Below are 27,966 nucleotides of genomic sequence, written 5' to 3' on the forward strand. Positions count from 1 at the left end.
AGAATAGACCAGACTATTCGGAGTGTATGTACATAATGGGAAAATGAACCGTAACCAGAGAGAAGGTGTAGTACTGTCTGGTCAGTCAAAGGACCCCCCCCCCCCCACCACTGTCTAGCGGTAGTATCCCAATGGAATTAAAAGCTCAAGGTAGAGGCGACTGCTCTCTCTCTCTCTCTCTCTCTCTCTCTCTCTCTCTCTCTCTCTCTCTCTCTCTCTCTCTCTCGTGCATTCCTTGTTTACGTATCCGGTGTTGAGTCAACACCAGATTGTAAAAATTAAAACCTAAAAACAAAATAATTTATTCCATTTTATTATGAATATTATATTCCACGTGCATCATTTCGTAGATAAGCTATTTAATAATTATTTTCACACCAACAAAATAGAAGATTGCAATGTGGCAATTGCAAAGAATTGCCTGTTTTGTGTACGTACCCAGTGGATGATTGTAGTTAACAACAAATTGTAAACAATCATAAAATAATAACAATAAGTAAATCTAGATTATAAATGTTATAGTTACATGTTTTATTTCAGAGATTAACTTGTCATTTAATTTTGAACCAACAAAGTAGATGATAAGGTCCATTAAAGTATCAACATAATATAAAAACAAATAAAACAAAATACTAACGTATCTAAACATCGTTGCGCATTCAGAATTATTTTTATTAAATTCTTCATTTTATCTCTGTTCATTTTATAAAATTTCATTCTTCTCTATCAAAATTTATTGTTTTACTTTCAATAAAATATTCTTTAAGAGTTAATTACGATTTTTTTCTTGTTGAGGAAATTTGCTTTTCCATAAACATCTATTTCGTGAGATTACGTAATAAAAATTCCATAAATGAAACGTGAAATTTTCCCGCTCAATGCACATTTGTTAACGAAAATAGTCTGAATTTGAATGATTACTGTAATAAATTACTACAAATTATATTCTAACACTCGCCCTTAATTTATTTCACAAATAATAACAATGAAATAACACTGATGAAAAAGAACCGCCGTAACTGCATTGTATGTCACGCTCGGGTTTCATAGTATACGAGGAAGTTGTGCTATAAAAATTTATTAGTTTTTAACCAGAAAAGGAACTCATTATCCGGTAATTATTGTGTAATTTATTTAGATTAATGCTGCAGTATAGTGGATGATAGTTTGACACGTATTAAGGTTGCCCGAGGTAAAATCTTTGGAGGAAAGTGTTAGTGTTGTTATTGGTCTGGTAAAGGTTTTCGCCGCCATATTGCGAAATTCCGCTATGTTGAAATGATTACTTGATTACGGAAGGAGATTCTGACAGCAACATTGACGTTTGTTTGTTTTTATGCCACGGCTTTGGTGAAAGTTTATTTACTGTATATATATGTTTTAGATGAAGTTTTGATGTATGGTTAACTAACTTTAGTATAATTGGTGAAAGATTTTGGGTATTTTACTTCTTGTATATTGGTGTATTTTTACTTCGCACGAAAAGTAATAATTGTGATACGTCGTGTGTCAGTATGTAAGATAACTGATCCTTGTGATGGAGAAATATTAGTAAATGTCGACAACTTCAGTGGATAATGTGACTTGCATTTTTGTTTAAACAATCATATTCTTTCCAATTTAAATTAACAACAAATGCTTTAGTTTCTAGTCCACTGTAGGACATAGGCCTCCTACGTCCATATTCATGGCTGTGGTTTGGCCAGTTTCATCACTGCTGGCCAGAGGAGGTTGGTGATGGGGGAGACTTTAGTCCGAGTGCTCACAGCAAACCAACCAAGTATGGGTGGCCCCTACTAGTAAAGCTTTACTGATCATGGTGATACACAGCCCTTTCACCATGTTAAGGTATCACCTCTCATAAATTACTGACAAGCGATGAATACATCTTGCAGTGAGATTTCGGCATCTGAACAAATATACTGAACTGTGGTGCGACCCTAAACCTAAGTTATGCACATGTCAGAAAGTAGTTTTTCCTTAGGTTACATTACCCTGTAATACAGTACAATAATACCCTGGTGTATATGTAGTTGGTTGAGACGGGCATAAACCTTCGCGTTATGTTAAATTTAGGAGCCTTTGTATATCAGCGACCAGTTCAACTAACTTATACTTTTCCCCCTAACCTAACCTACAAGTCGTTTTTAATTATGGGGGGGGGGACTAAGGCCCCCCTGCAAACCCCCTTACATTGTAGTGTATTATAAGTTAGCCATAATAATATATTCAGGAGGCCGCTATCATACATTCACCCCAAAATTTATTTTCGGTATTATACTGTATTACAGGGTAATGTAACCCAAGGAAAAAATTACTTTTGGTAAAGTTTTCTGGATATATATATATATATATATATATATATATATATATATATATATATATATATATAAATTTCTGAAACTATTAATTTCCGACAGGAACGTGTCATTTTCGAAGAGAACTGACCTCTTTCTATAGAATAAAGGAGGGTATTATTTTACTGTATTATAACGGTTTTCACCTTCATTTCAACCGCAACAACAACAACCAGTTCAGGTACTTGAAGTTAGATGTTCTGTTCGTTTTCGGTTGAAATGAAGGTCAACTTCGGTTAATTGATGTAGACTCTTCCAACCAACCAGCATAGTTGGATTTATAGAACTTCAATATGGTGGTATGTTTTTAGTATTTTTTATCATAAATGCTATTATAAACAAATAACTACTGTACATCACAGGTCAGTATAGGCAAATGAGAGAATGATCCTTGAGTTAGGGAGAACCTTTGATATGGCGGGTTAAAAATTTTTATTTACTCCATCATATTCTTTCCAATTAACTTTAATCTTGCAACTCCAGAAAAGCACTTCTTTAGTGTAAAACAAAAATATGAATTTTCAATGTACCAAAATACAGCGATTAAATAAAGTTGCAAGGGATTTCATCGTCCGAACAATTTTGAACTTTTGTGCAAACTCAAACCTAAGCTATGCACATGAATGGCAAGTTAAACATGTTCTCCCACATACAACTCTTAATTCAAAGTTGCTGAATTCGAATATCCTGGGGTCTAGCCTCTTAAGCTTCTTCCCCCCTTGCAAATGTGAGTTGTGCATCTCCAAAGAAATGTGTGCCCCTCTATGATATTCCTCTGCTTGCTACCCATTCAAGAGGGGAAGAGTATGAGAAAGAAACCCATTTATGGAGGACTAACAAGGAAAAGAGGCAGACGTCACCCTTGCTACCGTGTCCATCTTGTCTTTATCATTGTCCGTTTAGTATCCTGTGTTGACCCTATGAAGGGGCTTCTTGAAGCCAATAGAGCTAGTGTTACACTGATTGTGTAGCAATCTACCAGACCGACTGAGCCCTAGTATGAACGTCAAAGCACAAGCTGCCCTTCTTTACATAGTTTGCATAATCTGGAGAAATACTCTAATAACCCTTAACTGTACAATTACTTACAAAGTTCTGCAGTGTCCCTAGAGAATTTATCCTAGTGAAAAATATTGATTTTTTTTTTTATTAAGCATTAATCTTCTCACAAGTTGAAATATCACTTGAGATTTCTCTAGAAGCTGCAATACTAAAGAATGCAATGATCAAACCTGCCTGAGGTATAAGTAAGGTGACTAGGGTTGTACTTACATAGTAATAATAATAATAGTGTACCAGATCTCTGTAATTTATAAAGTTTAATATGTGGTTTAGCAAGTAGATCACAATGCTATGTCTGATGAAAAGGGAGTGTACATCTTTTTCTTGATTTTTACGCAATGTTTTGCCGTAACAGCCGACGAAGATTTACTTTTATATTTTGAGTAAGTGGAAAAAAAAATCATCTCCTCCTCCTCTACACCTATTGATGCAAAGGGCCTCTATTAGATTTTGCCAGTTGTCCCTATCTTGGGCTTTTAACTTAATACTTCTCCAATCTTCTATCTTTTTTTTTTCTTTTTTTTTTCTTTTTTTTTTTTTGCCAACTCGAATATCAACAATATTCAACATTTTCTGTTCTCTTCTTTTTCAGAGTGTATAAATAAAAAAACATGCCTTCAGCATTAGACTGCAAAGTCTATGTTGGAGACTTGGGTTCCGGTGCTTCCAAACAGGAGTTGGAAGAAACTTTTTCATTTTATGGCCCCTTAAGAAATGTGTGGGTTGCCCGAAATCCACCAGGCTTTGCCTTTGTGGAATTTGAAGATGTGAGAGATGCAGAAGATGCTGTCAGAGGACTAGATGGAAGGTAAGTCCTGAGACTCGCATTTGAAAATGAAATATGTGGAATACAATTTATTTTGATACTAATTAAAAAAGGAGAAATTATAACCTGCCTTTCAGTTACCATACATTCAAATGATTACAATTATATACATGAGAAATTTTAGAAAATAATTTTCTAATATACATTTCAGTATCTCCATCTATAGATTGTCAATTGTTGAATATATTTCCCCATTATCTATTGTTGAATATATTTCCCCAGTAGAGGTACAGTACCTCATGTGATGAACTACTGTATAGATAAAGTAACTTTGTATTTGTTGTGCCTCTTCAGCCTCTGATTGCACCCACATTTTAGCATTTTAATTTAATACATTCCTGTTCTCTGCTCTTTCTGCCTTTATTACTTCATAATGAAACGGTTTTTTTCTCTAGTTCCATCTCCAAAACTTGTACAATAATACCTTGGTTTACAGAAAATCATTCCGGGAGTGTGCTCGTTTTGTAAAACTATTTTTCAATATTAAACTTACCCGATAATCATGTAGCTGTCAACTCCGTTGCCCGACAGAATTCTACGGGAGGGATACGCCAGCTATCACAATACTAGAAGGGGGTGTACTCACCAGCGCCACCTGTGGCCAGGTACTACAGTACTTCTTGTTGACACCTCCTCAATTTTTCCTCTGTCGTGCTTCCGGCAAGACGTTCTGGGATACGCTTATGATCTTGGAGTATTTTCACGGCTTTTGGTGAAGTATTTCTCTCAGATTTCGGCTGTCGCTTTACTGGAAAACTTCTATATTAGCTTAGATAGCTATTATTTAGTTCTGATTAATGGTTAACGATCTTTTTGCTTGATTTGGAATCCCCACTTGGCTAACTCTTTGATTCAAGATGTCTGACATTTCACAAGCCCCACCCCATAGACGATGTAGGTCTTGTAATAGGCGTATTCCGAAGGCCTCGGTAGATCCTCACACCGCTTGTTCTGACTGTAGGGAAAGACCCTGTCAGTTGGAAGATCGATGTGAGGAATGCGCCGGACTTTCGGAACTTGATTTTGTCCGATTTCTTAAGTATTCAACCAAGTTAGAGAGAGAGAGAGTTAGGAGAAGTTCTTCTCGCTCTTCACTTTTTTCCTCACCTCATGATCCCCTACCTTTTCCTCCCCCTGTAGTGGCTACCCCCGAACCTACTATTTGCCCTCAACCTGATATGTCTGTTGTTTTGCGTGCCATTCAGGCTTTAGGTGACAAAGTGGAGTCGGTGGTTAGTGATCATAAGTCTCTTATGGCCGAAGTCAAGGAACTTAAGGTCAAGAGTGCAGTGGGTGGTGATAGTGCCAGTGCTGTGACGAGTGCTAGTGTCAGTGCAGTGCCAAGTGCTAGTGTCAGTGTCAGCGTGGTGCGTGAGGGTACTTCTGTGCGTGCCAGTCGTCCTCCCAGTCCGGGACCTCTTGCAAGCTCCCAAGCCCAGGGGAGAAGCAATGTCGAAGGGCAAAAGGGTTCGGCAGGCCTTGATCGGCGCACAGAAGTATCCTCGGTGGTTGCGGGCGTGTCTTCCAGAGACCGTCACTCCCACCCGCAGACGATTGAGCCCGTCTTTTACTCGTCTGCTGAAGAATTGTCAGGGAGGAAACGTTGGACTCAGGTCTCAAGACCTCTCAAACGCAGAGTCCAAACCTCAAGAGCTCTACAACCTGGCTGCAGTCATTGGATCAGCTCTGACTCGCCGCAGTCATCAGTTGAAGGCACTCCTCTTAAGAGGAGTAAGGTGCTGCCGCAACAGATCTCTTCTGTTAAGGCTTTGCCTCAGCAGACCTTAGTGTCTGCCGACCCCAAGTTGACTCTACTGCAGTCCATGCAGTCACAACTTGCGGTCTTGATGCGTGAGTGTCAGGCTGAGAAGGTTACACCTCCTCCTGCGATCGCTCCGCCTAACCGCAGTCCTGCCTGCCAGGCGTACGATGTTGAGGCTCCTCAGGATACCTTACCACGTTCTGAGTTACCAGTTTCCAGTGGTGTGCAGCTACCTCCGCCTTCCTTAAGGCAACCTCAGCAATGGGAACAGGAAGCTTATACCTTACTTCCTCCGCTTCCACTTGCGGTTCCACCAGTGAGGCAACACTCTCTTGAGGTACAACAACCTCTCCCATCCATGAGGCAGACACCTCAGCTCTCGCTGCAGCGACCTCAACCCTCCTCAAGGCGAGAGCCTCAACACCTTAGCCTTGCGCCTCAGGAACCTCAACTCGCGAGACAAGTTATGCGTTCTGCGCAGCCTCTACCCCAACTCTCGCAGCTCACACCTCAGGAACCTCAACTCGTTCCTCAGGAACTTGCTACTGCGCATCCGCTCACCTTACAGCAAGCGCAACCCTTGAGGCAAGACACTCATGCCAGGACTCAGCCTCCTCCACCCATGCGCCTACCTTCTGCTACTGCTTTTGACCAGCCTTTGCAGCCTGAGCCTCAGGTGTTCCCTCAACAGAGACTTGAGGAGGAAACCACAAGCGTTTTTGCTCCAGCTCGTGCAGATTCTGCTGTTCAGCATACCTTACCTCTCACTTCGCTACACTCTGGTGATGAGGTTTCTGATGATGAGGCTGCACACCTGGACCCCTCATCAGACGTGGATGAATCCAAGTCTTCTCCGCGTCCTATTGACTTTCGTAAGGTCTTGGCTCTTTTCAGAGAGGTATACCCAGACCATTTTGTCTCTGCTACCCCCCGCTCTCCGCCATCTGAGTTTTCGCTGGGCATGCAGCCAGCCAAGTCATCTTATACTAAGCTCGTCTTTGCAAGGTCCTCTAAGAGAGCGTTAAGAATTTTAGGGGAGTGGTTGCAGTCTAAGCAACAACTAGGAAAGACTTCCTTTATGTTTCCTCCGACTAAGCTCACTTCTAAAGCGGGCGTTTGGTATGCCACAGGAGAGGAACCAGGCTTGGGAGTACCTGCCTCTGCCCAGGCCGACTTCTCAAGCTTGGTAGACTCTCCTCGTAGAACAGCAATGAGGCGCTCTAAGGTTTGCTGGACCTTCTCCGATCTAGATCACTTCCTAAAGGGTGTATTTAGAGCCTTTGAGATGTTCAATTTCCTAGACTGGTGCCTGGGGGCCCTTAGCAAGAAGACCTCCCCTGCGGACAAGGACTCAGCCATGCTCTTAATGTCCTGCATGGATAAGGCTATTAGGGATGGATCTGGCGAGCTTGCTTCGATGTTTGTGTCAGGAGTGCTTAAGAAAAGGGAGCAGCTTTGTTCATTCCTTTCCTCCAGCATCACACCTTGTCAAAGGTCTCAACTCCTTTTCGCTCCGCTCTCTAAGTTCCTGTTTCCTGAAGAGCTTGTTAAGGACTTGTCTGCGGCCCTGATACAAAAGGACACCCATGATCTTGTGGCCTCATCGGCTCGTAAGACTAAGGTTGCTACCTCAGTCCCCAGGACTTATCGCACCCCAGTGGCTGATACTCCTGCTACGAGGTTTATTCCGCCCTTTCGTGGTAGAGCCCCCAGCCGTGGAAGCTCCCGTCCAGAATCTTCCAGGAGCAAGTCTAGGAAAGGTTCCAAGGCTTCTAAAGGCAAAAACTGACTCTCCTCCTCTCCAGACAGCAGTAGGCGCCAGACTCAAGATCTTCTGGCAAGCCTGGGAAAAGAGAGGTGCAGACGCCCAGTCTGTCAGTTGGCTGAGGGAGGGTTACAGGATACCATTCTGCCGCAAACCCCCTCTGACCACATCTCCCATCAACCTCTCTCCCAACTACAAAGAAAAGGACAAGAGGCTAGCGTTGCACCAGGAGGTGTCGCTCCTGTTACAGAAGAAGGCAGTGGTTATAGTCCGGGACCATCAATCCCCGGGCTTCTACAACCGTCTCTTTCTGGTGGCCAAGAAGACAGGAGGTTGGAGACCGGTGCTGGACGTCAGCGCGCTCAATGCTTATGTCACCAAGCAGACGTTCACGATGGAGACGACGAAGTCGGTCCTAGCAGCGGTCAGGCAGGAGGACTGGATGGTCTCGTTGGACCTGAAAGATGCTTACTTTCACGTTCCTATTCATCCAGACTCCCAACCTTTCCTGAGATTCGTTTTTGGAAAGGTTGTCTACCAATTCCAAGCCCTGTGTTTTGGCCTAAGCACAGCTCCTATGGTGTTTACGCATCTGATGAGGAATATAGCAAAATTCCTCCACTTATCGGACATCAGAGCCTCCCTTTACTTAGACGACTGGCTGTTGAGAGCCTCCACGAGTCGTCGCTGTCTGGAGAGTCTCAACTGGACTTTAGACTTGATCAAAGAACTGGGTCTGTTAGTCAATCTAGAAAAGTCCCAGCTCATTCCCTCCCAATCCATTGTGTACCTGGGAATGGAGATTCGGAGTCAGGATTTTCGGGCTTTTCCATCGGCCCCAAGGATAAGCCAAGCCCTAGATTGCATCCTGAGCATGCTGAAGAGGAGCAGTTGCTCGGTGAGACAGTGGATGAGTCTCACAGGGACCCTTTCATCGTTGGCCCTGTTCGTCGAGCTAGGGAGACTCCACCTCCGCCCTCTTCAATTCCATCTTGCAGCTCATTGGGACAAGGGTTTGACTCTCGAAGCAGTCTCTATCCCAGTCACCGAAGAGATGAAGACCACTCTCTTGTGGTGGAAGACCAATCTCCTTCTCAGGGAGGGCCTATCGTTGGCGATTCAGACCCCCAATCTTCATCTCTTCTCGGATGCATCGGACTCGGGCTGGGGCGCGACCTTGAACGGACGGGAGTGCTCGGGAACGTGGAACGAGGAACAGGAAACGCTCCACATCAACTGCAAGGAGCTACTAGCAGTTCATTTAGCCCTATTGAACTTCAAGTCCCTCCTGCTAGGCAAGGTGGTGGAGGTGAACTCCGACAACACCACAGCCTTGGCTTACATCTCCAAGCAAGGAGGGACCCATTCGAGGAGCCTATACGAGATAGCAAGGGACCTCCTCATTTGGTCAAGAGGTCTAAACCTCACCCTAGTTACGAGGTTCATTCAGGGCAACATGAACGTCTCAGCAGATCGCCTAAGCAGAAGGGATCAGGTCATCCCCACGGAATGGACCCTCCACAAGAGCGTGTGCAACAGACTTTGGACCTTGTGGGGTCAGCCGACAATAGATCTGTTTGCCACCTCCATGACCAAGAGACTTCCTTTGTACTGTTCCCCAGTTCCAGACCCAGCAGCAGTTCATGTGGATGCTTTTCTGCTGAACTGGTCCCATCTCGACCTTTACGCTTTCCCACCGTTCAAGATCATAAACAAAGTCCTTCAGAAGTTCATCTCGCACGAAGGGACACGGCTGACGCTGGTTGCTCCCCTTTGGCCTGCAAGAGAATGGTTCACAGAGGTACTACAATGGCTGGTCGACGTCCCCAGGACTCTCCCTCTAAGAGTGGACCTTCTACGTCAACCTCACGTAGACAGGTTGCACCCAAACCTCCACGCTCTTCGGCTGACTGCCTTCAGACTGTCGAAAGATTCGCTAGAGCTAGAGGCTTTTCGAAGGAGGCAGCCAGTGCGATTGCCAGAGCAAGGAGGGTATCCACTCGTAGAGTCTACCAATCCAAGTGGGAAGTCTTCCGGAGCTGGTGTAGAGCCAATGCAGTTTCCTCTACCAATACCTCTGTGACCCAAATAGCTGACTTCCTATTACATCTTAGGAATGAGAGATCCCTTTCAGCTCCTACGATTAAAGGGTACAGGAGTATGTTGACTTCAGTTCTCCGCCACAGAGGTTTGGACCTTTCTTCCAACAAGGACCTTCAAGACATCCTTAAGTCTTTTGAGACTACTAAAGAACGTTGTCTACCCACTCCAGGCTGGAATCTAGACGTAGTCTTAAGGTTCCTTATGTCACCTAGGTTCGAACCTCTCCAGTCAGCTTCCTTCAAGGACCTTACCCTCAAGACTCTTTTTCTCGTCTGCCTTGCAACAGCTAAGAGAGTCAGTGAGGTTCATGCCTTCAGCAAGAACATTGGGTTCACATCCGAATCTGCAACATGTTCTTTACAGCTTGGATTCTTAGCTAAGAATGAACTTCCTTCACGTCCTTGGCCTAGATCGTTTGAGATACCTAGCCTCTCCAACATGGTAGGTAACGAGCTAGAAAGAGTTCTTTGCCCTGTCAGAGCTCTGAAATTTTATCTTAATAGGTCAAAACCTATTCGAGGACAATCAGAAGCCTTATGGTGTGCAATCAAGAACCCTTCGAGGCCCATGTCCAAGAACGGGGTTTCGTATTATATAAGGCTTCTGATTAGAGAAGCCCATTCTCACTTAAAGGAGGAAGACCTTGCTTTGCTGAAGGTAAGGACCCACGAAGTGAGAGCCGTAGCTACTTCGATGGCCTTTAATAAAAACCGTTCTCTGCAGAGCATAATGGATGCAACCTATTGGAGGAGCAAGTCAGTGTTTGCATCATTTTATCTTAAAGATGTCCAGTCTCTTTACGAGAACTGCTACACCCTGGGACCATTCGTAGCAGCGAGTGCAGTAGTAGGTGAGGGCTCAGCCACTACATTCCCTTAATCCCATAACCTTTTTTAACCTTTCTCTTGAATGCTTTTATTGTTGTTTTTATGGTTGTTACGGTAGGCTAAGAAGCCTTCCGCATCCTTTTGATTTGGCGGGTGGTCAATTCATTCTTGAGAAGCGCCTGGGTTAGAGGTTGTGTAGAGGTCCTTTAGTAGGGGTTGCAGCCCTATATACTTTAGCACCTTTGAGTTGATTCAGCCTCCTAAGAGGAACGCTGCGCTCAGTAAGGAAGACGAACTTAAAAAAAGGCAGAGTAACGGTTCAAGTCGACTTCCTTACCAGGTACTTATTATTTCATTGTTATTTTGAGATAACTGATTATATGAAATACGGGATACTTAGCTATCCTTTAATCTTGTACACTGGTTTTCACCCACCCCCCTGGGTGTGAATCAGCTACATGATTATCGGGTAAGTTTAATATTGAAAAATGTTATTTTTATTAGTAAAATAAATTTTTGAATATACTTACCCGATAATCATGATTTAATTGACCCTCCCTTCCTCCCCATAGAGAACCAGTGGACCGAGGAAAAATTGAGGAGGTGTCAACAAGAAGTACTGTAGTACCTGGCCACAGGTGGCGCTGGTGAGTACACCCCCTTCTAGTATTGTGATAGCTGGCGTATCCCTCCCGTAGAATTCTGTCGGGCAACGGAGTTGACAGCTACATGATTATCGGGTAAGTATATTCAAAAATTTATTTTACTAATAAAAATAACATTTGTTCCGTAACCGAAATACAAACCACGCTATTTACAAAGGGTTATTACTTTTAGCGTAGCTGAAATGGCGAGCCATTAGAATTTAACGAGGGTGTATTACCCCCGCGCTAGTTAGCGGGGGGGTAGGGGAGTGGTAGCTAGCTACCCCTCCTCCCCCTCACACACAGGTGAATACTCACTTTCACTTTTGGCTCGGACTGTGACAGACGTCTCTGTCTTGGTCCTCGCTTGGCAGCCATTGTCTGTTTTGTCTTTACTTAATCGCTTACTTTTCTTTTACTCAATATATATGTAAACATGTTTTCATGTTTGTATATATATTTGAGTATAGAAATAAGTAAGTTTCCTTTTCAGATGTGTGTGTGTAGTGTACGATATCTACGTGGAGGCCTCGGCAGTTAGGCCACCACGGCCTAATTTTATGGGTTGCGATCGAGTTTGACTTCGGTCTTTCTCTCTCTCTCTCTCTTGAGGTCGTTCACCCTTTTACTATGTTTTACTACGCCCTTGTAGCTTCCTTCCCGTGTGGGTGGGGTTGCTACGCCGTACATTTTGTCTCAATTAGTTTATGAATCTAATTGTAGTTGTTAATTTTTCAGCTTGTAGAACGATTCCTTTCGGGGTTTTCGTTTTTTTTTCTTTAGTGTTCATTCTTTTTTTTAAATTACATAATTACATAGTTACATAATTATAATTGTTATAATTCTGTTTTGGTTACAGCTCTCCTTCCGCGAGTGTAAGTGGTTGTGAGGGCACGTGCCTGTTGTGTAATTCTTGTTCCTTTTCCTCGGGATTCCTCTTCGGAGCCTTCCCGGGGGAATGAATGTGTACTAATATTATTTGTTTTATTTTTTTACAGTTACCGATCTAGTTCGTTTCTGTAATATAGCAACGGTGTGAGCTGTCTGGTTGAGTCCTGGGGATTCGGCTGTTGCTGCCTCCCCCCTTGTATTGTCGTCAGGGGCGTGTCTCCTTCTACTGGTAGTACTCCCGTGTCGACGGACAGCTCTCCAGTTCATTTTAGAACAGTCAGGAGGCTTGCCTCCTTGGGCGGATAACTTTCCTTCCGAGGGAAGTTTTTTCCTGTCCAGGCTTGAGCTTTTCCTCTTTTGGGGGGTTCTTCTCTTGCCTTTTTTTCGTGCGACTATGCTCTTGGTGCTGAGCGGTCGCACCTGCAGTTTCGCTCAAGGGGCTGGGCAACTGCAGGGGCTCCTCTTCGGAGGATTGCCCCTTTTAGGTCACTGGCTGACCAGTCTCTTCCACGAAGTGTTTCTCTGTCGTTCGCGAGAGAGTACACTCATAGAGACTCCTCTTCGGAGGTTTCTTCTGTTGCTGTTGCTGTTGGCCTCCCTCGCCGTAAGGCCCTCCGTCCGCCTCGTCGTAAGGGCCTCTCATCTCCCTATAAGGGTGCTTGAGGCGCCTTTTTGAATCTCCGTTTGCAGCCTACAACTTCTTTTTCTCGATCTTCCGTCTTGGTGCAGATGGACAGCAGTCTAATCTCGTCTCCCGACGGGCAACGGTCTTCCCGACGGACAACGGTCTTCCCGACGGACAGCGGTCTTCCGACGGACATCAGTCTCCCGGCGGACAACGTTCCCTTCGGGGCAAAGGGTTGCCCCCACGGGGGTTCTTCCCTTGCGTGTCAGGGTTTCCCTGCGCGCCCTTCTGTTCGTCAGCGCTCTCCTGTTCGTCAGCGCTTTCAAGATGATCTTCCCTGCGGTTCCTGTTACGTGCCCTGTGCGCCCACGTTCGCCCTCGCGATCTAGAACTTCGGTTCAGGTCGGGGTCAAGGACTCTTCTTTGCGCAGGCTTCCACGCGTAGCCTTCTGCTCGTCAGCGATCATCAGCTCGTCAGCGATCATCAGCTCGTCAGCGATCATCAGCTCGCCAGCGATCGTCAGCTCGTCAGCGATCATCAGCTCGCCAGCGATCTCCGGATCGCCCACGTGTGTTACAGCTGGCACGCCAACGTTCTCCAACACTTCTGAAGGAACATGGTTCGCCAGCTACTAGCTCAACTGCGGATGCTGATCGCCATCGCGCGACCCTCAACTGCAGATGCTGATCGCCATCGCGCGACCCTCAACTGCGGATGCTGATCGCCATCGCGCGACCCTCAACTGCGGATGCTGATCGCCATCGCGCGACCCTCAACTGCAGATGCTGATCGCCATCGCGCGACCCTCAACTGCGGATGCTGATCGCCATCGCGCGACCCTCAACTGCGGATGCTGATCGCCATCGCGCGACCCTCAACTGCGGATGCTGATCGCCATCGCACAACCCTGAACGATTGCCCGCTTACGCATGCTGCTCCTCATCGCACAACCCTGAACGATCGCCCTCTTGCGGATGCTGATCACCATCGCACCCTTTCACGCGATCATTCACCTGCGCATGCTGCTCGCCATCGCACAACCCTGAACGATTGCCCGCTTACGCATGCTGCTCCTCATCGCACAACCCTGAACGATCGCCCTCCTGCAGATGCTGATCACCATCGCACCCTTTCACGCGATCATTCACCTGCGCATGCTGCTCGCCATCGCACAACCCTGAACGATTGCCCGCTTACGCATGCTGCTCCTCATCGCACAACCCTGAACGATCGCCCTCCTGCAGATGCTGATCACCATCGCACCCTTTCACGCGATCATTCACCTGCGCATGCTGCTCGCCATCGCACAACCCTGCACGATTGCCCGCTTACGCATGCTGCTCCTCATCGCACAACCCTGAACGCTCGCCCTCTTGCGGATGCTGATCACCATCGCACCCTATCACGCGATCATTCACCTACACATGCTGCTCGCCATCGCTTACCGCCATCGATCTTCTTCACCTACGCGGCAGCACGATCCCTCGCCGTCACGCCCATTCGCCTGCGCGCCCGCGCGATCGCTCGCCTGCGCGCCCGCGCGATCGCTCGCCTGCGCGCCCGCGCGATCGCTCGCCTGCTCGCCCGCGCGCCCGCGCGACCGCTCGCCTGCGCGCCCGCGCGACCACTCGCCTGCGCGCCCGCGCGACCATTCGCCTTTGCGCGACCGTTCGCCCTCGCGCGACCATAGTTCGCGGCGAATTCCACAGCCGGTGGTAGCAGCAGGGACGCGTGCTCCTAGGCGGCACTCGGGATCACCTCCATCCAAGCACAGGTTGGTAGTGCAGGACGAAGACAGGTCAGTACAGCATTCTTCCCACCTTCTTTTCAGGCAGGAACCGTCGTGTCCTCTCCAAAGGATCGCCCGATCCCTTTCACCTTAGCGAGGATTTCGGACTCTGTGTCCTTGGAGCAGCAGACATGGTTTGATCCGCTGGCACGGGCGTTAATGAGGGTTATGAAACCAGCACTCACCGGCCAGGGTAACAAACCAGCGGCTGTCTCTCCTACGCTGAAGAGAAAGAGAGGAGTGGACTTCGTGGTGACTTCCCCCAGGGCGAAGTTGGTTCCCAAGAGGTCGGTCTCGAGGGTCCCCTCTCCTGCACGAGTACTCTCTCCTTCTCCCGCCCTGGAAGGATTTTTGGCGGGGGGGCTTTCCGTTGAAGATTTCTCCATCGGACAAGGGGTGACTGCTTACCTCTTCCTCTGGGAGCTTACCAGGTTCTTTCCCTCCTCGGTTACGGCCCGAGGTTTGGTTCAAGGAAGCTACAGGAAGATCAAGGGTACTTTCCTCCTCTCGAGCTCAGGCACCTTGGCCTTTCGTCGTTAAGTATCTACTTGCGGACAAGCTCGATGATGTACCATCTGGACGCACTGACTGAAGGCTTCCTTCGGGTGTCTCATCTGTGGAGGTCAACGACCTCAGACACCCTTCCATCCTTGAGAAGAGTTTTGTCTTTGCCCAAGGACAGAGACTTAAACATCTGCTGTGCGGAGTAAATCGACTTCCGGTTTCACTCCTCCAAGGCGCTTTCTTCCAGACTCTGCAGGGCTCCAGCTCCCTTTTCTTTCAACCACGTCGGCCTAAGTTATCGGCTACGACAACTGGGACAAGGTGTCCAATTGCAGTTTCCTCCTGTCAGGAACAGATGGCACGGGAGACTCCCCCGGGGGGGCATAGTCCTAAAAGGAGTTCACGAACTCTAGGATTGCAGGTTTTTTCGCTGGGAGGATGCTTAAGGTTACTCATCCGAATGACAGCTTCCCGATGCCCATTCCCGCACAATCTCTGTGAGTAGCCAAGGATATCGCGCCTGCCGTCTCTGTCAGCGAATTCAGTGTCTCTGAACCTCTATGCCATAGCATCAGCAGAGTTGCCCGGTTGGGCAGAATGATCCATACCTTAGGCGAAGGTCTTCCTTAGGATCATCGACGGCTTCACCCCCGGCCCCCTCAGTCGATCCTTTCTTGTAAGGAAGGATCTGAGAGGGGATGTCCATAGTCGACCTCTCAGCCCTGATCAAGTTTGTCGAACAAACTTTGGCCAGCGTAGACCAGCAGAATCGATCAGACTGGTAACGAGGCGACAGGACTCCTTTAACCCTGGATCGGAAGGACGGGTACTTTCAGTTTCCATTCCATCCATCTTCCAGGGTGCTCGTCGAATTCAGCCTAAACTGCAAGTATTCCTGCTTATGATGCAGTGTGGCTATCCCGCCGTGGCATAGCAGGTTTGTTTCCCCAGAGAACTCTCCCTGCCTTCCTCTTGGCCGCTCAGGTGCAGACTTCCGCCTCCTCTGCTGTTTGGAGGGCTGGTCAACTCCGGTAGGCTCGGGTTTCGACCTTCTTCAGCGCCGGGAAAAGCTTCCGAATGCTGACCATGAGTGTGGGCTCATGGTATTTTGCTTGGAGCCTTCTCTTCCTCTGCCTCAACATCTGGAGTATCTGGCCATGATATTGAGTCAACCGCCTTACCACGTTGGAAACCCCGCTTCTCGTCCGTCCAGCGAGGTTAAGCAACGTCGGTACTTGGATGGGTGACCACCTGGGGACGCCAGATTCTGTTACCACATCCTCCGAGCCTTCCTTTCGGTTGACTGTGGCAAGACTGAGGAGAGTCGCAGTACCTGTTCTCAGTCAAGCAGAGTTTTCAGCCCTACCTTGGAACGTTTCCTAGTTCTTCTTTCCTCATTGACCCGTTTATAGTCCGAACGGTCGCCTCAGGATAAGTTCCATGTGGGGCGATCCAAGTTCCGGTGGCTTCAGGCAATGTTTAACCGGACTCCCTGGCCCTATGGGACCAGCGGAACTATTAAACCTGCAATGGGTGTTGACCTATGGAGCCTCTTGATGGTAGTGGATATTCTCGTCCTTTCCCCACATTCTTGATGCGGTTCTCGGACTCGTCAAAGGAAAGGGGGGGGGGCATGTTCCGGTCCAGGCCTATGGTCAAGACCTGAAGGATACCTCTCCATCATTCAGGCAGGCTTAAGGGCCTTAGTCTGGCCCCTCTTCAGATCCTACCGCTCCTGCCAAGTCGCCCCGTTGCGTGTTGACTTCATGCTAACCAGCAGGGGACGCATTTTCACACCTTCACATCTTGCAGTAGAGATACCGGGATGATTGAGATTCTCTCAATTCCACCATCGGCTCTCTCATTCCAGGCAGGGGAATGTTTCTCTCAGACTATCCGAAGCAGAGCCTCATAGAGAGAGTGTACCTAAGGGTCTTTGACCTTGGGTAACCAGCAAGTGCTGGTCTGGGGGACCTGATCGCGACAGCTTGGAACCTCAAGCTTCCGCTAGTTTTCCCCCCAGTCTCAGACCCCGAGACTCTGGCAAGATGCATTCCGGTGATGGTGGGACAACTTCGACGCCTGCGTCTTCCCTCCTTTTTGTCTGCGGACAATGGGTCTCAACAAAACCAGGTTGTCTGTCAACCTTTCAATGGGAGAGCTCCACTGGGACTATGCGCAGAACGGTTTCTGGACCCTCTGCTTCCCCTGACGGAACTCCCGGGAGAGCTTCTCCCACGGCGCAGACTACTCAAGCAACCACACTGCGACATCTCTCCCGAACCGGGACGTCGCTTCGGCTTCATGCCTGGAGACACTACACTTCCTCCTCTAGAAGAGACAACCCGCTACAGTCGCGGTACGGAGGTCGCGTCATCTGCGATAGTCATCCACAGGGGTCTCCCAGGCAAAGTGAAGAGTCTAAGGTGGTTGGTGCCGTGGGAGATATACCTCTTCCCGTGAGGCCTCTTCTCCAGCAATAACGGTCTTATTGCCTTTCGGCGGGAGGAAACTCCTTTCCGCTCTTGGCAATGAAGCCTGTCGCTCAGCCTTTCCCTGACCTTCAGGCTTAAAGGAATAACTTTTTCCTGCCCGCTGGATCTATCCTCGCTCATGCGAAGCTACGATCGTCCCTGCCCTAGTCGGAGGAAGACCTCCAACTTGGAGCATGGCTCGGACTTTTAGTCCTTTAAGAGATCTTCTCAAGACCCTTTTATGACAGGCCTCGGATTGTATTCCGCCTTGGGTCTTCTGCTCACTCTGGCCACGGCCAGTGTGTAAGCAATCTTCTTGGTCTCTTACTACTCCCCCCCCTTTCTAAGGAAGAGGGGAAGGCAACATTCAGGCTCGCTCCTGAGTTGTTGGCTAGACTCAGAATCTGAGGGTCCCGACCCTTCGGTCCGATTCATTCAAGATTTTGAGTCTCCATTCTGTGTCTGATGTCCCAAGACCTCTTTCTTGCCAGTACAGGAATCGAGAGGTTAGCGCTGGGAACAGCTGCAGTTTGGCCTCAGTTGCAGCCGATTTGGGAACACAAGGAGGACATGGGGGGAGAGTCACCAGTATACCTCTTCAGCCCGGACTCAAGGACATTCATCTCGACCTGTCTTCAGACCCTCCCCCGTCACGTCGCCCTACAGCACGATGTTGGATACATCGCAACGTCCCTCGCCTTCGAGTAATACTACTCTGTGACGCAGGTGCTACAAGCTGGAGTCTGGAAGCGTCTGATGACCTTCGCAGCCCGCTTCCTGCAGGGCGTGACCCACAGGAGTCTCGATACGTTTTCTATCGCTCTGTGGTGGCTACACAACAGCTGGTCTAACCTCAGGCTCCTTTTTGGACAGGTAGCAGAAGGTTGAGGGCATTGTTATCAGGTTTTAGTCTGCATGAACGAAAGAAGTATGTCTGGCCCTTACTTCTTTCTTCATCATCCCCTGTACGGGGAAGCAGCATCCTGGTCTCTGCATAGCTGACCTCGAACCTCTGCAGGAAAACCATGCTTCCTTGTGTTCCGAGTATTGAGTCAATACTGTCGCGTCCCCCATACCCTGACGAGGTGGTATTGGGAACGTCCTAACCCAGAGTTCCTTCTGGAACTCCAGGTCAACTGCCTAGGACGGGTCACACTTCTTCCTTCACACACAAGCTTACGTAGGCCACATGGTTCCTTGCGGTGCAAGGAACTTGTGAGGTGCAGGGACTCCTTTTCTCGAGTGCGACTCACTCGGATTCTGAGTCCCCGGGTAAAGCCAAAGCCAGTATGGCTGGGGACTTTCCACCCTTCCTAAGGGATAAGTCACCCTTTGTAAATAGCGTGGTTTGTATTTCGGTTACGGAACAAATGACAAATTCGAAGATAATTTGTATTTTTCCTAACCATACAAACCTTAGCTATTTACACATATTTGCCCGCCAGCCCTGTCCCCCAAGACAAGTCCTACCTCTAAGTGAAAGTGAGTATTCACCTGTGTGTGAGGGGGAGGAGGGGTAGCTAGCTACCACTCCCCTACCCCCCCGCTAACTAGCGCGGGGGTAATACACCCTCGTTAAATTCTAATGGCTCGCCATTTCAGCTACGCTAAAAGTAATAACCCTTTGTAAATAGCTAAGGTTTGTATGGTTAGGAAAAATACAAATTATCTTCGAATTTGTCATTTTTCATATAAGGAATAAAGAGTATTTAGTGTACTTGATACACTTCAACTCCATAAATACACACATTCTTAAATGGTTGTAATGGAATTAGTGAAGAAAGTATAACTCATTTTTAAATGATTGTAATGGAATTGGTGAACAAAGTATAACTCTTAATATCAGAAATTTATATTTGATAGTGCACAATAAAAAAAAGAATGGAGGAATTAACTTTCATTATACAGTACCATTGAAGAGAGGCCTGGCTAGTGTTAGATTGGCCATAGAGAAGTACGGGTTTCTGCTGTGAAGGATACTGTCACTCCAGGAGCTTATCTGGTAAAACGTCGAGTTCTCTCTTGAACAGCGTTCACTATCACTAATCAATCACTTAATTTATCCTTTGTGAACACTGGGTCTTTTTTTTTTTTTTTTTTTTTTTTTTTTTTTTTTTTTTTTTTTTTTTTTTTTTTTTTTTTTTTTTTTCTCCCCAATTGTGACACTACCTTTTCTGTAAAATAGCCTTTTTAAATGTGTCTTACTTTCCAAACGTTCATAAATCCTAAATGTCTCCTTGAAAGTCTTGATGTGCTGAGTAATTTAGTTGTGCCGGTGAGCATAACGGGATGTGGGGTAAAATAGGAATATGTTCTTAAGTGTTTAATGGCTGTTATCATGTTCTAAATATGGTAAGGAATTTTGTTTTAGTTCCTGTGGTTGATAAAGATCTGATTTCTTTCTTTTTTTTCCAGAACAATATGTGGACGCAGGGTGCGCGTAGAACTATCCACTGGAAAAAGCAGAGGCCGGTTTAGAGGTCCTCCACCTCGTAGAGGTCGCCCATTCCATCCAGAGGACAGATGCTATGAATGTGGTGAAAGAGGGCACTATGCCAGGGATTGCTATAGGTACAGCCGACGTTACTCCAGGTAGCGTATTGTGTTTTGTTCTAGAATAAGAATCGTGATTCTGCATCTGGTGGTTATTGCACGAATCCTAAAAGTCCTGAGCTTTGGTCAGTAAGCAAACTTTTTAAGGGCTAGATGGAAGGGTTGGTGGTAGAGTGGTTAGTATGGTCAGTATAAACCAGTGGTTTTCAACCTGTGGGCCATGGCGGGTTCTGAGGGGGCCATGACACGAGCATCTTCAGAATAATATTTAAAAATGAAAAATCTAGAAATAAAGAAGCACAAAATGAGAGAGGATTCGGATTCCACATAGTACTAGAGAAAAGTTATGACTGTTAGGTATAAGTTTGGTACACATCCAATACCAGTTCGGGCCGTGAGTTCGCTCGACTTCTCTGATGGCTCATTCTGACTTGCTGAGGCAAGTTGACCAGTAGATCTCCTCAGCATAGTCAAGGTAATTTGTCTTTTGTTAACCGCACGCATGTCATGGATTCGTTTTTAGGAATGATCCAATGAGTACTTGGTACGAGGGGCTCTTTTGTTTACATTTGGGTGGGGTGTTGATATTTTGCAATATAAACAAACTGATCGTTGTTGCAAGCGATGAGGAAAAGTTTTTTAAATGCTGTACAGTAGCTCGGTAATTTTTAAAGAATGGTTTATATAAGATATTGTAAATATTAGCACAAGTTGAAGATTTCTTTTGCGGGATCGCTACTCAAATCCGAGCTGTTACTGCTGATACAGTAAAATACAGTACTGTAGGTATGATAACAAATAATGGAAGTATATATATATATATATATATATATATATATATATATATATATATATATATATATATGTGTGAAAAGTACTTATAATTTCAATTCTGTTGGTATATTGGATTTTGAGAATAGATTTATATAAGGTATCGTAACTATATGCGAAAGTTGACGAAGATTTGTAGTGTGTGTGTGTGTATGGTAAAAATATCTATATTATACGTTGGCGATAACGAATTGCTGAAAAACAGTCATCTCTATAGCCTTTAATTGTTATTATTCATAAGGGCACATGCAATTACGAAGAAAATTGTGTAAGAATTTTTTTATAGAGCTATAAAAAAGGAACAATTTTTAATAAAACAATGACGTTGCAAAAGGCATATTCAATAGCTTCTACTGACATGCACAGAAAATGAAAGAGAGAGAGAGAGAGAAACTGTTAAACAGATGGACTTGCACAGTCTTGGCTATGTGAACAAAGTGAATGGAGCAACTTGTATTATTGTTATTACTGTACTAGGCAAGCTACAACCTTAGTTGGAAAAGCAATATGCTATAAGCCCAAGGGCTCCAATAGGGAAAAATAGCCCAGTGAGGAAAGAGATAAGGAAATGAATAAATGATGAGAATAAATTAACAATATATCATTCTAAAAACAGTAACAGCATCAAAACAGATATGTCCTATATAAACTATTAACAGCGTCAAAAACAGATATGTACTACAGGACACGCACTGGATTTGATCCTTTGTAATACATGGCAAGATCTTCTTTATGATGTTATGGTGAAGGAAGTATGCACTATTTCTCTTATATATGTGCTGGTCTACATGACATACCTTTTACAATAGAAAAAGCTTTAAGGAAAAAGATTAATTTCAGAGTGAAGGAACACTTCGATCGTATTTTATTCATTGAAAAGATTACAGGGGCTTTGGAAAGGTAGATGATGATTAGTGTCCATGGGAGAGGCGAGATGAAAAATTGTGTGAACTGTCATTATTGTATAATCAAGTACTGAAAAAAATATGATTGGGAATGTCCAGTGTATGAAGAAGAAATACTAGTTAAAGACCATGTTCCATTGTTCAATGCAGAGGTATCAAAGAGTCAAAAAAAAAAAAAAGAAGAGACATGACGGTAAACTACGAACTGACGAGGAAAGGAGAGTGTGCCAGGAGGCGAGAAGAGAAGAAAAACGGCTTATAGTGAAGAGAAAACATGAGTTCTATTCTAGAAAAGTGAAGGAGCCGAAAACAGATATGAATAAACTATATCGTATACTGGACAATTCAACTGGTAACAAAAAGAAACCAAGGTTATCAGTGCTTGCAAATAACTTCTTAAATTTCTTTTATAATAAGATAAAGAATTTATTTGAGGGATTCTTGGGAAAGGAAAGAGTCACCACACATGGATGTTAGGGTCCCAAAGTGTTGATTACTTGGTTTCCGAAATATTGACTTGTCTAAGGTGAATAAAATTATGAAGCGAGGGAGGTAAACCTATTGTGGGTTAGACCCATTGCCTGCTTCTGATATATAGTGATAAGATTGACGACCTTTTCCGAGTGTTCATGACAATTGTTATCTTGAGCTTTGAAAATAATGAGTTTCCGGAGAATGAAAAGTTGGCTATCATGAAACCCATTGTGAAGGGTACCCTTGACCCACAAAGTTCAAGTTCGTATAAACCTGTGTCGAACCTGTCCTTCTTGTCAAAGGTGATTGAAAATGTACTTTTGGAATAACAAGGGTGTCACCTGGATATGGTTAATTCAATACCGGACAAACAATCTGCCTACAGACCATTTTACTCGAGAGAAACTGCTTTATGTACAGTTGTAAATGATTTGCTTGCGTTGATAGACTTGGATAAACGTAGTGTTCTCATTTTGTTGGACCTTAGTGCAGCTTTTGACACAGTGGTACACATTACACTTCTTGATGACTTGAAATCTATTGGTGATCTTGACAGTTACTTGGAAGGTAGGAAGTACTGTGTACGGATCGGGAAATGGACGTGAATTTTTTCAAACGCCGTGAATGTAACTTGAAACGAATGAAAGTGGATAAGTGGAACATTTCAGGTGCAAAGAAGGAATGTACTCAAAGCTTCATATGAGGTATCGCTGGAAATAGCTAAAATGAAAAAACCTCATACCAGGGGCAAAACTCTTATAAAACCTTGTTTTTTGGGGGGATACGAAAAAATTCGGCTAATATCACTCTGACAATACAGTATCAAGACGCCTTGAAGAAATGTCTATTGATATAAAAGAACAGTAATCAGAAGATAAAAGACGCTGGCTAATTTGCTCTACAAATAGATGAGTCCACTGATGTTTCATCTTATTCACAACTTATTGTATATACCAGATACACTCATGAAGGAACATTTAAAGAGGAATTATTTTGGTCAGCCACTTGAAACTACCACCAAAGGTGAACATATAATGAAAGAGGTAACAAACCATTTCATTGAGGTAGGGCTATCTTGCAAGAATGCGTGTGCAGTGTGTACTGACGGGGTACCTGCCATGATAGGCTCAAAATTGGGTTTTGTGTCTACAGTTAAAAAGATTGCTCCTGAGGTTACAGCGACTTTGCATAATCCACCGACAGGCATATGCAACTAGAAGCCTCCCTATGCAACTCCAAGCCATCTATAAAGATGGTCAATTAAGTAAAATATATGTCTGTAAACACTCGTCTTTTCAAACATTTGTGCAAAGAGTTAGATTCCAAGCATCCATTTCTACTTTTCTACGCTGAAGTTTGATGGCTATCCAAGGGCAATGTCCTGAACAGTGTTTTTGAACTTAAAGAAGAGTTAAAGATGTTTGTGTATATACAAGATAAGGGGGCTATTTTTTTTATTGATCCACTTTGGAAACCACATTTAGCCTATTTAGCTGACAAATTTGACCAGCTTAACAAACTCAATCTAAAGCTTCGGGGGAATGACACATTGCGTGTTTTTATGACCAAGATGAAGAACTGATTTAGGAAAGTTAGCTCTGGTAATTTTACCATGTTTTGAGAAACTTTTTGAAGTGGCTGAAGGAAGAAAAGAAAAAACAATCTTGCCTTCAAAAGGAAATAATCAGTCACTTTCATAATTTGTGCCAAGAATTTTCCGGGTACTTCCTAATCTTGAAGAAATAGATGTCATTTGTGAGAAACACTTTTAATGCAGAACCAGATATTATTCCCGAGTCTGACCAAGATGAATTTCTTGAAATGAAGTTTGATTCAAGTATCAAGGAATTTAAAAAAAAAAAAGAAAAAAAAAATTCTATACATGAATTCTGGTCACAAGCAAGTGTATCATATCCTAAGAGTTGGGTATCTTGAGCTAGAAGCCCTTCTACCTTTTGCTTCTACCTACCTGTGTCCGGGTTTTCTGCCTTATTAGAAATGAAAGCAAAAACAGGAAATCACTTGGAGATGGAGCATGATATACTTTATGTGCATCATCTACAACTTTCCCACAAATTGATAAACTTGCAGTTATAAAGCAACCACAACCTTCACACTTAGCTGCCAAATCTATGCAGTATTTTATATGCCAACAATAAAGTACTAATATTTTTCTTTCTATAATTGTGTACAAGTGTAAATTTAGTTTTTATTACAATACAGATAGACAAATTTTATTTACTATAAATGCACACCGGTGCTTAATTTCATGAGTAAAAGAGTAGAATTTGTTTTTATTTCAATGTCCAAAATTTATTTAAAATACTGTTAAATGTAGACCAGTGCTTATTTTTTTTTTAAGTGAAAGAGTATTTTTTACAATCCATAAAATTTGATTACGCAAATACTTGAAAGTGTTTAATTTCATAAGTGAATACATGTCCTTGAGTTTTGATTACAACATTGAGTTATTAACAGTGAACATAGGCAACATTTTCTTCTAGTAATGAAAATGTAAACTAATGAAGTGCTCTAAATGAATAGTTCTGTAAAGGATAATGTAAAACTAATAAGTGTTCTAAAAACTTTAATAGAATTATGTTTTTTACACAATTTAGAAGGGTACGTAGGAATGCCAAAAATGGGCCATCGGCACAGAAAGGTTGAAAAACACTGGTATAAACCCATGCTTAGGTTCCAATGGGAGGTTCTTTCCTCTTTTATTTCATTTTTTATTTTATTTATTTCCAATCTAAGGAGTTCCTTTCTCATGATGCTTAATCTGCCTTAGCCCTGTCTTGTGGCCTTGTGTGGTCTACTATTAAAAAAAAGAAAAGTAAAAGATAAGGGGGTTGTAATTATCAAGGAGAAGGAATTGCTATTAAACACACTCATATTTTGTAGGCAAAACGGCAGCGATCCCCATTCCCAAACGAGTAGTAAGATCGTCGCTCTGTCAATTGAGATCATCGCACTCCATCTTGAATTCCTTCTGGCCACACTCCTTGAACTTCATGGCCTCATTTGTAAAGCTTACTGCCTGCCAGTCATTCAGCGTAGAACTCTATCGTGCTCTACTTGAACATCGCAGTTACATGAGCGTTCAGCGCAGGTTAAACACCGCAGTTACATGACCCTACCTACCTACGTGGTCGAACGTCAGACCTTCAGACAACCTTCTGAGATACATGACTCTAGACAGAGGCACAGTAAGCTTAATGATGTAAAATTTAATTGATCGTTATTTTAATTTAGGTAGATTACTCACTGAGTTTCCTAGTCCCCTTTACTTTTTATTTATATCATTTCAGCCAGAGGCAGTTCATGTAAGTAATTGATGAATGACAATATCCATTCAAGTGTCTGTGCAAATCTGATTTATGGTCTCTTTATGTTAGTATGCTTATTTAACAGAAAAGAAAAAATCTTTATCAACAGTAAGATTGGTTTTAAGAAAACTAAAAAATATTAGAATTTATTAAATTTGAAAATCTGTTTAAAATATTGGAATTTTTTAAATTTGAAAAGCTGTTTAGAATATTGGCATTTATTAAATTAGAAAAGCAGATACTGTGCAAGGAGAGACCATAACGAGTGGGATGCAACTGAAAACGCGCTTGTCATGCCTATACACGCCAGGTTCATCTGAAGCGGTTCTCCTCCCCAAAAATCCAGGCCCTATTTTCGTGCATGGCAGACCCCCTTACATGTAGGATCATGAGAGGGATTGGGACTTAAACCCAGACTGGCATCCTCCATACTCAGGGAATTGGATTTGCACTAATTTGTCAGTTACCGTCTTTCCTTTATTCTAACAGTTCTTTGTGCATAGGTACTCGAGGTCCCGAAGTAGAAGTCGTTCTCCCAGGCGCAGAAGGTCTTACACCCGTTCAAGATCGCGTTCCCGTGACAGGTCCAGGAGTAGGACCAGGGATCATTCCAGATCAAGGGACAGGAGCCGTTCCAGAGATAGATCCAGATCGCGCTCCCGATCTAGAGATCGCAGCCGTTCTAGAGGAGGTTCCAGATCACGTTCACAGTCGAGAGATCGTGACCGTTCTCGATCACATGATGAAAAAGGGTAAGTGTGGTTGAGGTTTTGCTAGTTACTACATTGGAAGAGCTTTTTCTTCTGCTTTTCTTGTGACTGTGGTTCCTTTTCTTTCTTAATTTTTTAGTAATATTTTTTAAATGTCTTGTCTTTTTCATAATTAAAGTTTCCAATAATTTAGTAACCTGCCTACTGCCTATTTTATATGTTTTAGTATACACTTCAGAATTGATTCTTATACAGTATCTTGACTTATATATGCTGTAGTATAATCCTATGAAATGCCCATTTAATTGCAGTGGATTTTGAATTGCATAGTTGAGGTAATCATCATTCTGTCTTAAATGACTAGTTTAAGAATTTTCCTTATTCTGTCTATATGTTGATTAATGACATTGTTCAATTAGCTCATTATGCATGTTGTATAAAGCTTCTTGCTTTCAGATTTTCCAAAACGAAATTCTATTCCCCCTAGAACTACAGTTCATACAGTAAATTCTAAGTCTTACCTTTTTGTATATGGAGCTTAGTACCACACTAAAGTATAATAGAGTATTCCATAAGATATCCTTTTCATGCCCAAATTGACAAATTATGATCCTAATTATGTACAATTATTGAATTGATAGCTTCTCAAAAATTGAAAAATTTACTGTTGAGCAGTTTGACAAGTATCTCCATGCATAGTATGTGTATATATATTCTATTTGGGGTCCATAAGCTAGTAGCAGTCTGCTTTGCCAGCTTACCTTGTCATGTAAAAGATATTTATTAATGATAATTTGTTCAGCATATGCATTGAAACTTGCTGGTATAAAATGTAAGAATAGCAGCTGCACACATTGACATACTGAAATCTATACTGAGGGTGGGAAATATTTTTGTTTTAAGCGTATATTCGCCGTTTTGCATTGTAACTCACTTTCTCCCCCCTAATTGCAGCGACCGAAGCAGATCCAGGTCACCGGCCATGAACGGCAGCCCAAAGGAAGAGATGAATGATGACTGAAGATCTCATGCATTCTGTTGATGAGCTGCCCTCTTTTGTACCTTGCATGTTCTAGGTTAACGAAACTTCATTTGTGATGTAGATTGAATTTATTTCTTGACAGTACTTATTGATACAGTACGGAAACTAGAAATGCCCCTCCAGAGGGTAGCAAGTTATATGGTATTCAGTTGTCTTTAGAGTATAGTTTTAGACAAGACTACTCTTGACTGCTAGATTTTGAGTGGTTGTAGAATGTATTAAGGATTGATCTGTTCAATGTTCTTTGATGTGTTTTATTGGTCACATTCCAGCCATTTTCAATAGCAGTGTATTGACTAAAATAAAATCGGACATTGCACTTTCTTTATTGATTTATTCTCCTTTTAAGTATTGTATTCAGCAATGCGTTTGCCGTGGAATTTACAAAACAAGCTATTTTAACGTCTTTGAAACCGTCTATAGTATTTCATTAATGTCATCTATATCTTGTTCCTGTATTTTTTATGATTTCCTGCCTTATGAAGTTGAGAT

At 43.9% G+C, this 27,966-nt stretch overlaps 1 protein-coding gene across 4 annotated transcripts; it reads left to right on the forward strand.

Moving 5' to 3' along the window:
* Positions 1–1,022: 1,022 nt before the first annotated feature.
* On the forward strand, positions 1,023–27,797 carry LOC137624495 (serine/arginine-rich splicing factor 7-like). Of its 4 annotated transcripts, none has more exons than XR_011040743.1 (5): positions 1,023–1,114; positions 4,012–4,227; positions 20,046–20,222; positions 25,298–25,602; positions 26,226–26,365. XR_011040743.1 is itself a non-coding variant. In XM_068355296.1 (5 exons), exons 2-5 carry the CDS (start codon positions 4,031–4,033, stop codon positions 27,451–27,453), a joined length of 690 nt encoding a protein of 229 aa, XP_068211397.1. In that variant the 5' UTR covers positions 1,023–1,114; positions 4,012–4,030; the 3' UTR covers positions 27,454–27,797. The 4 variants fall into 4 exon arrangements, 2 of the variants coding, with proteins under 2 accessions (XP_068211397.1, XP_068211398.1); XR_011040744.1 differs by having other exon boundaries at positions 20,046–20,201; XM_068355296.1 differs by lacking the exon at positions 25,298–25,602 and adding an exon at positions 27,387–27,797 and having other exon boundaries at positions 26,226–26,474.
* The last annotated feature ends 169 nt before the right edge of the window (positions 27,798–27,966 follow it).

Source organism: Palaemon carinicauda, chromosome 31 (assembly GCF_036898095.1).
Source record: "Palaemon carinicauda isolate YSFRI2023 chromosome 31, ASM3689809v2, whole genome shotgun sequence".
In the NCBI taxonomy this organism is placed as follows: Eukaryota; Metazoa; Arthropoda; class Malacostraca; order Decapoda; family Palaemonidae; genus Palaemon; species Palaemon carinicauda.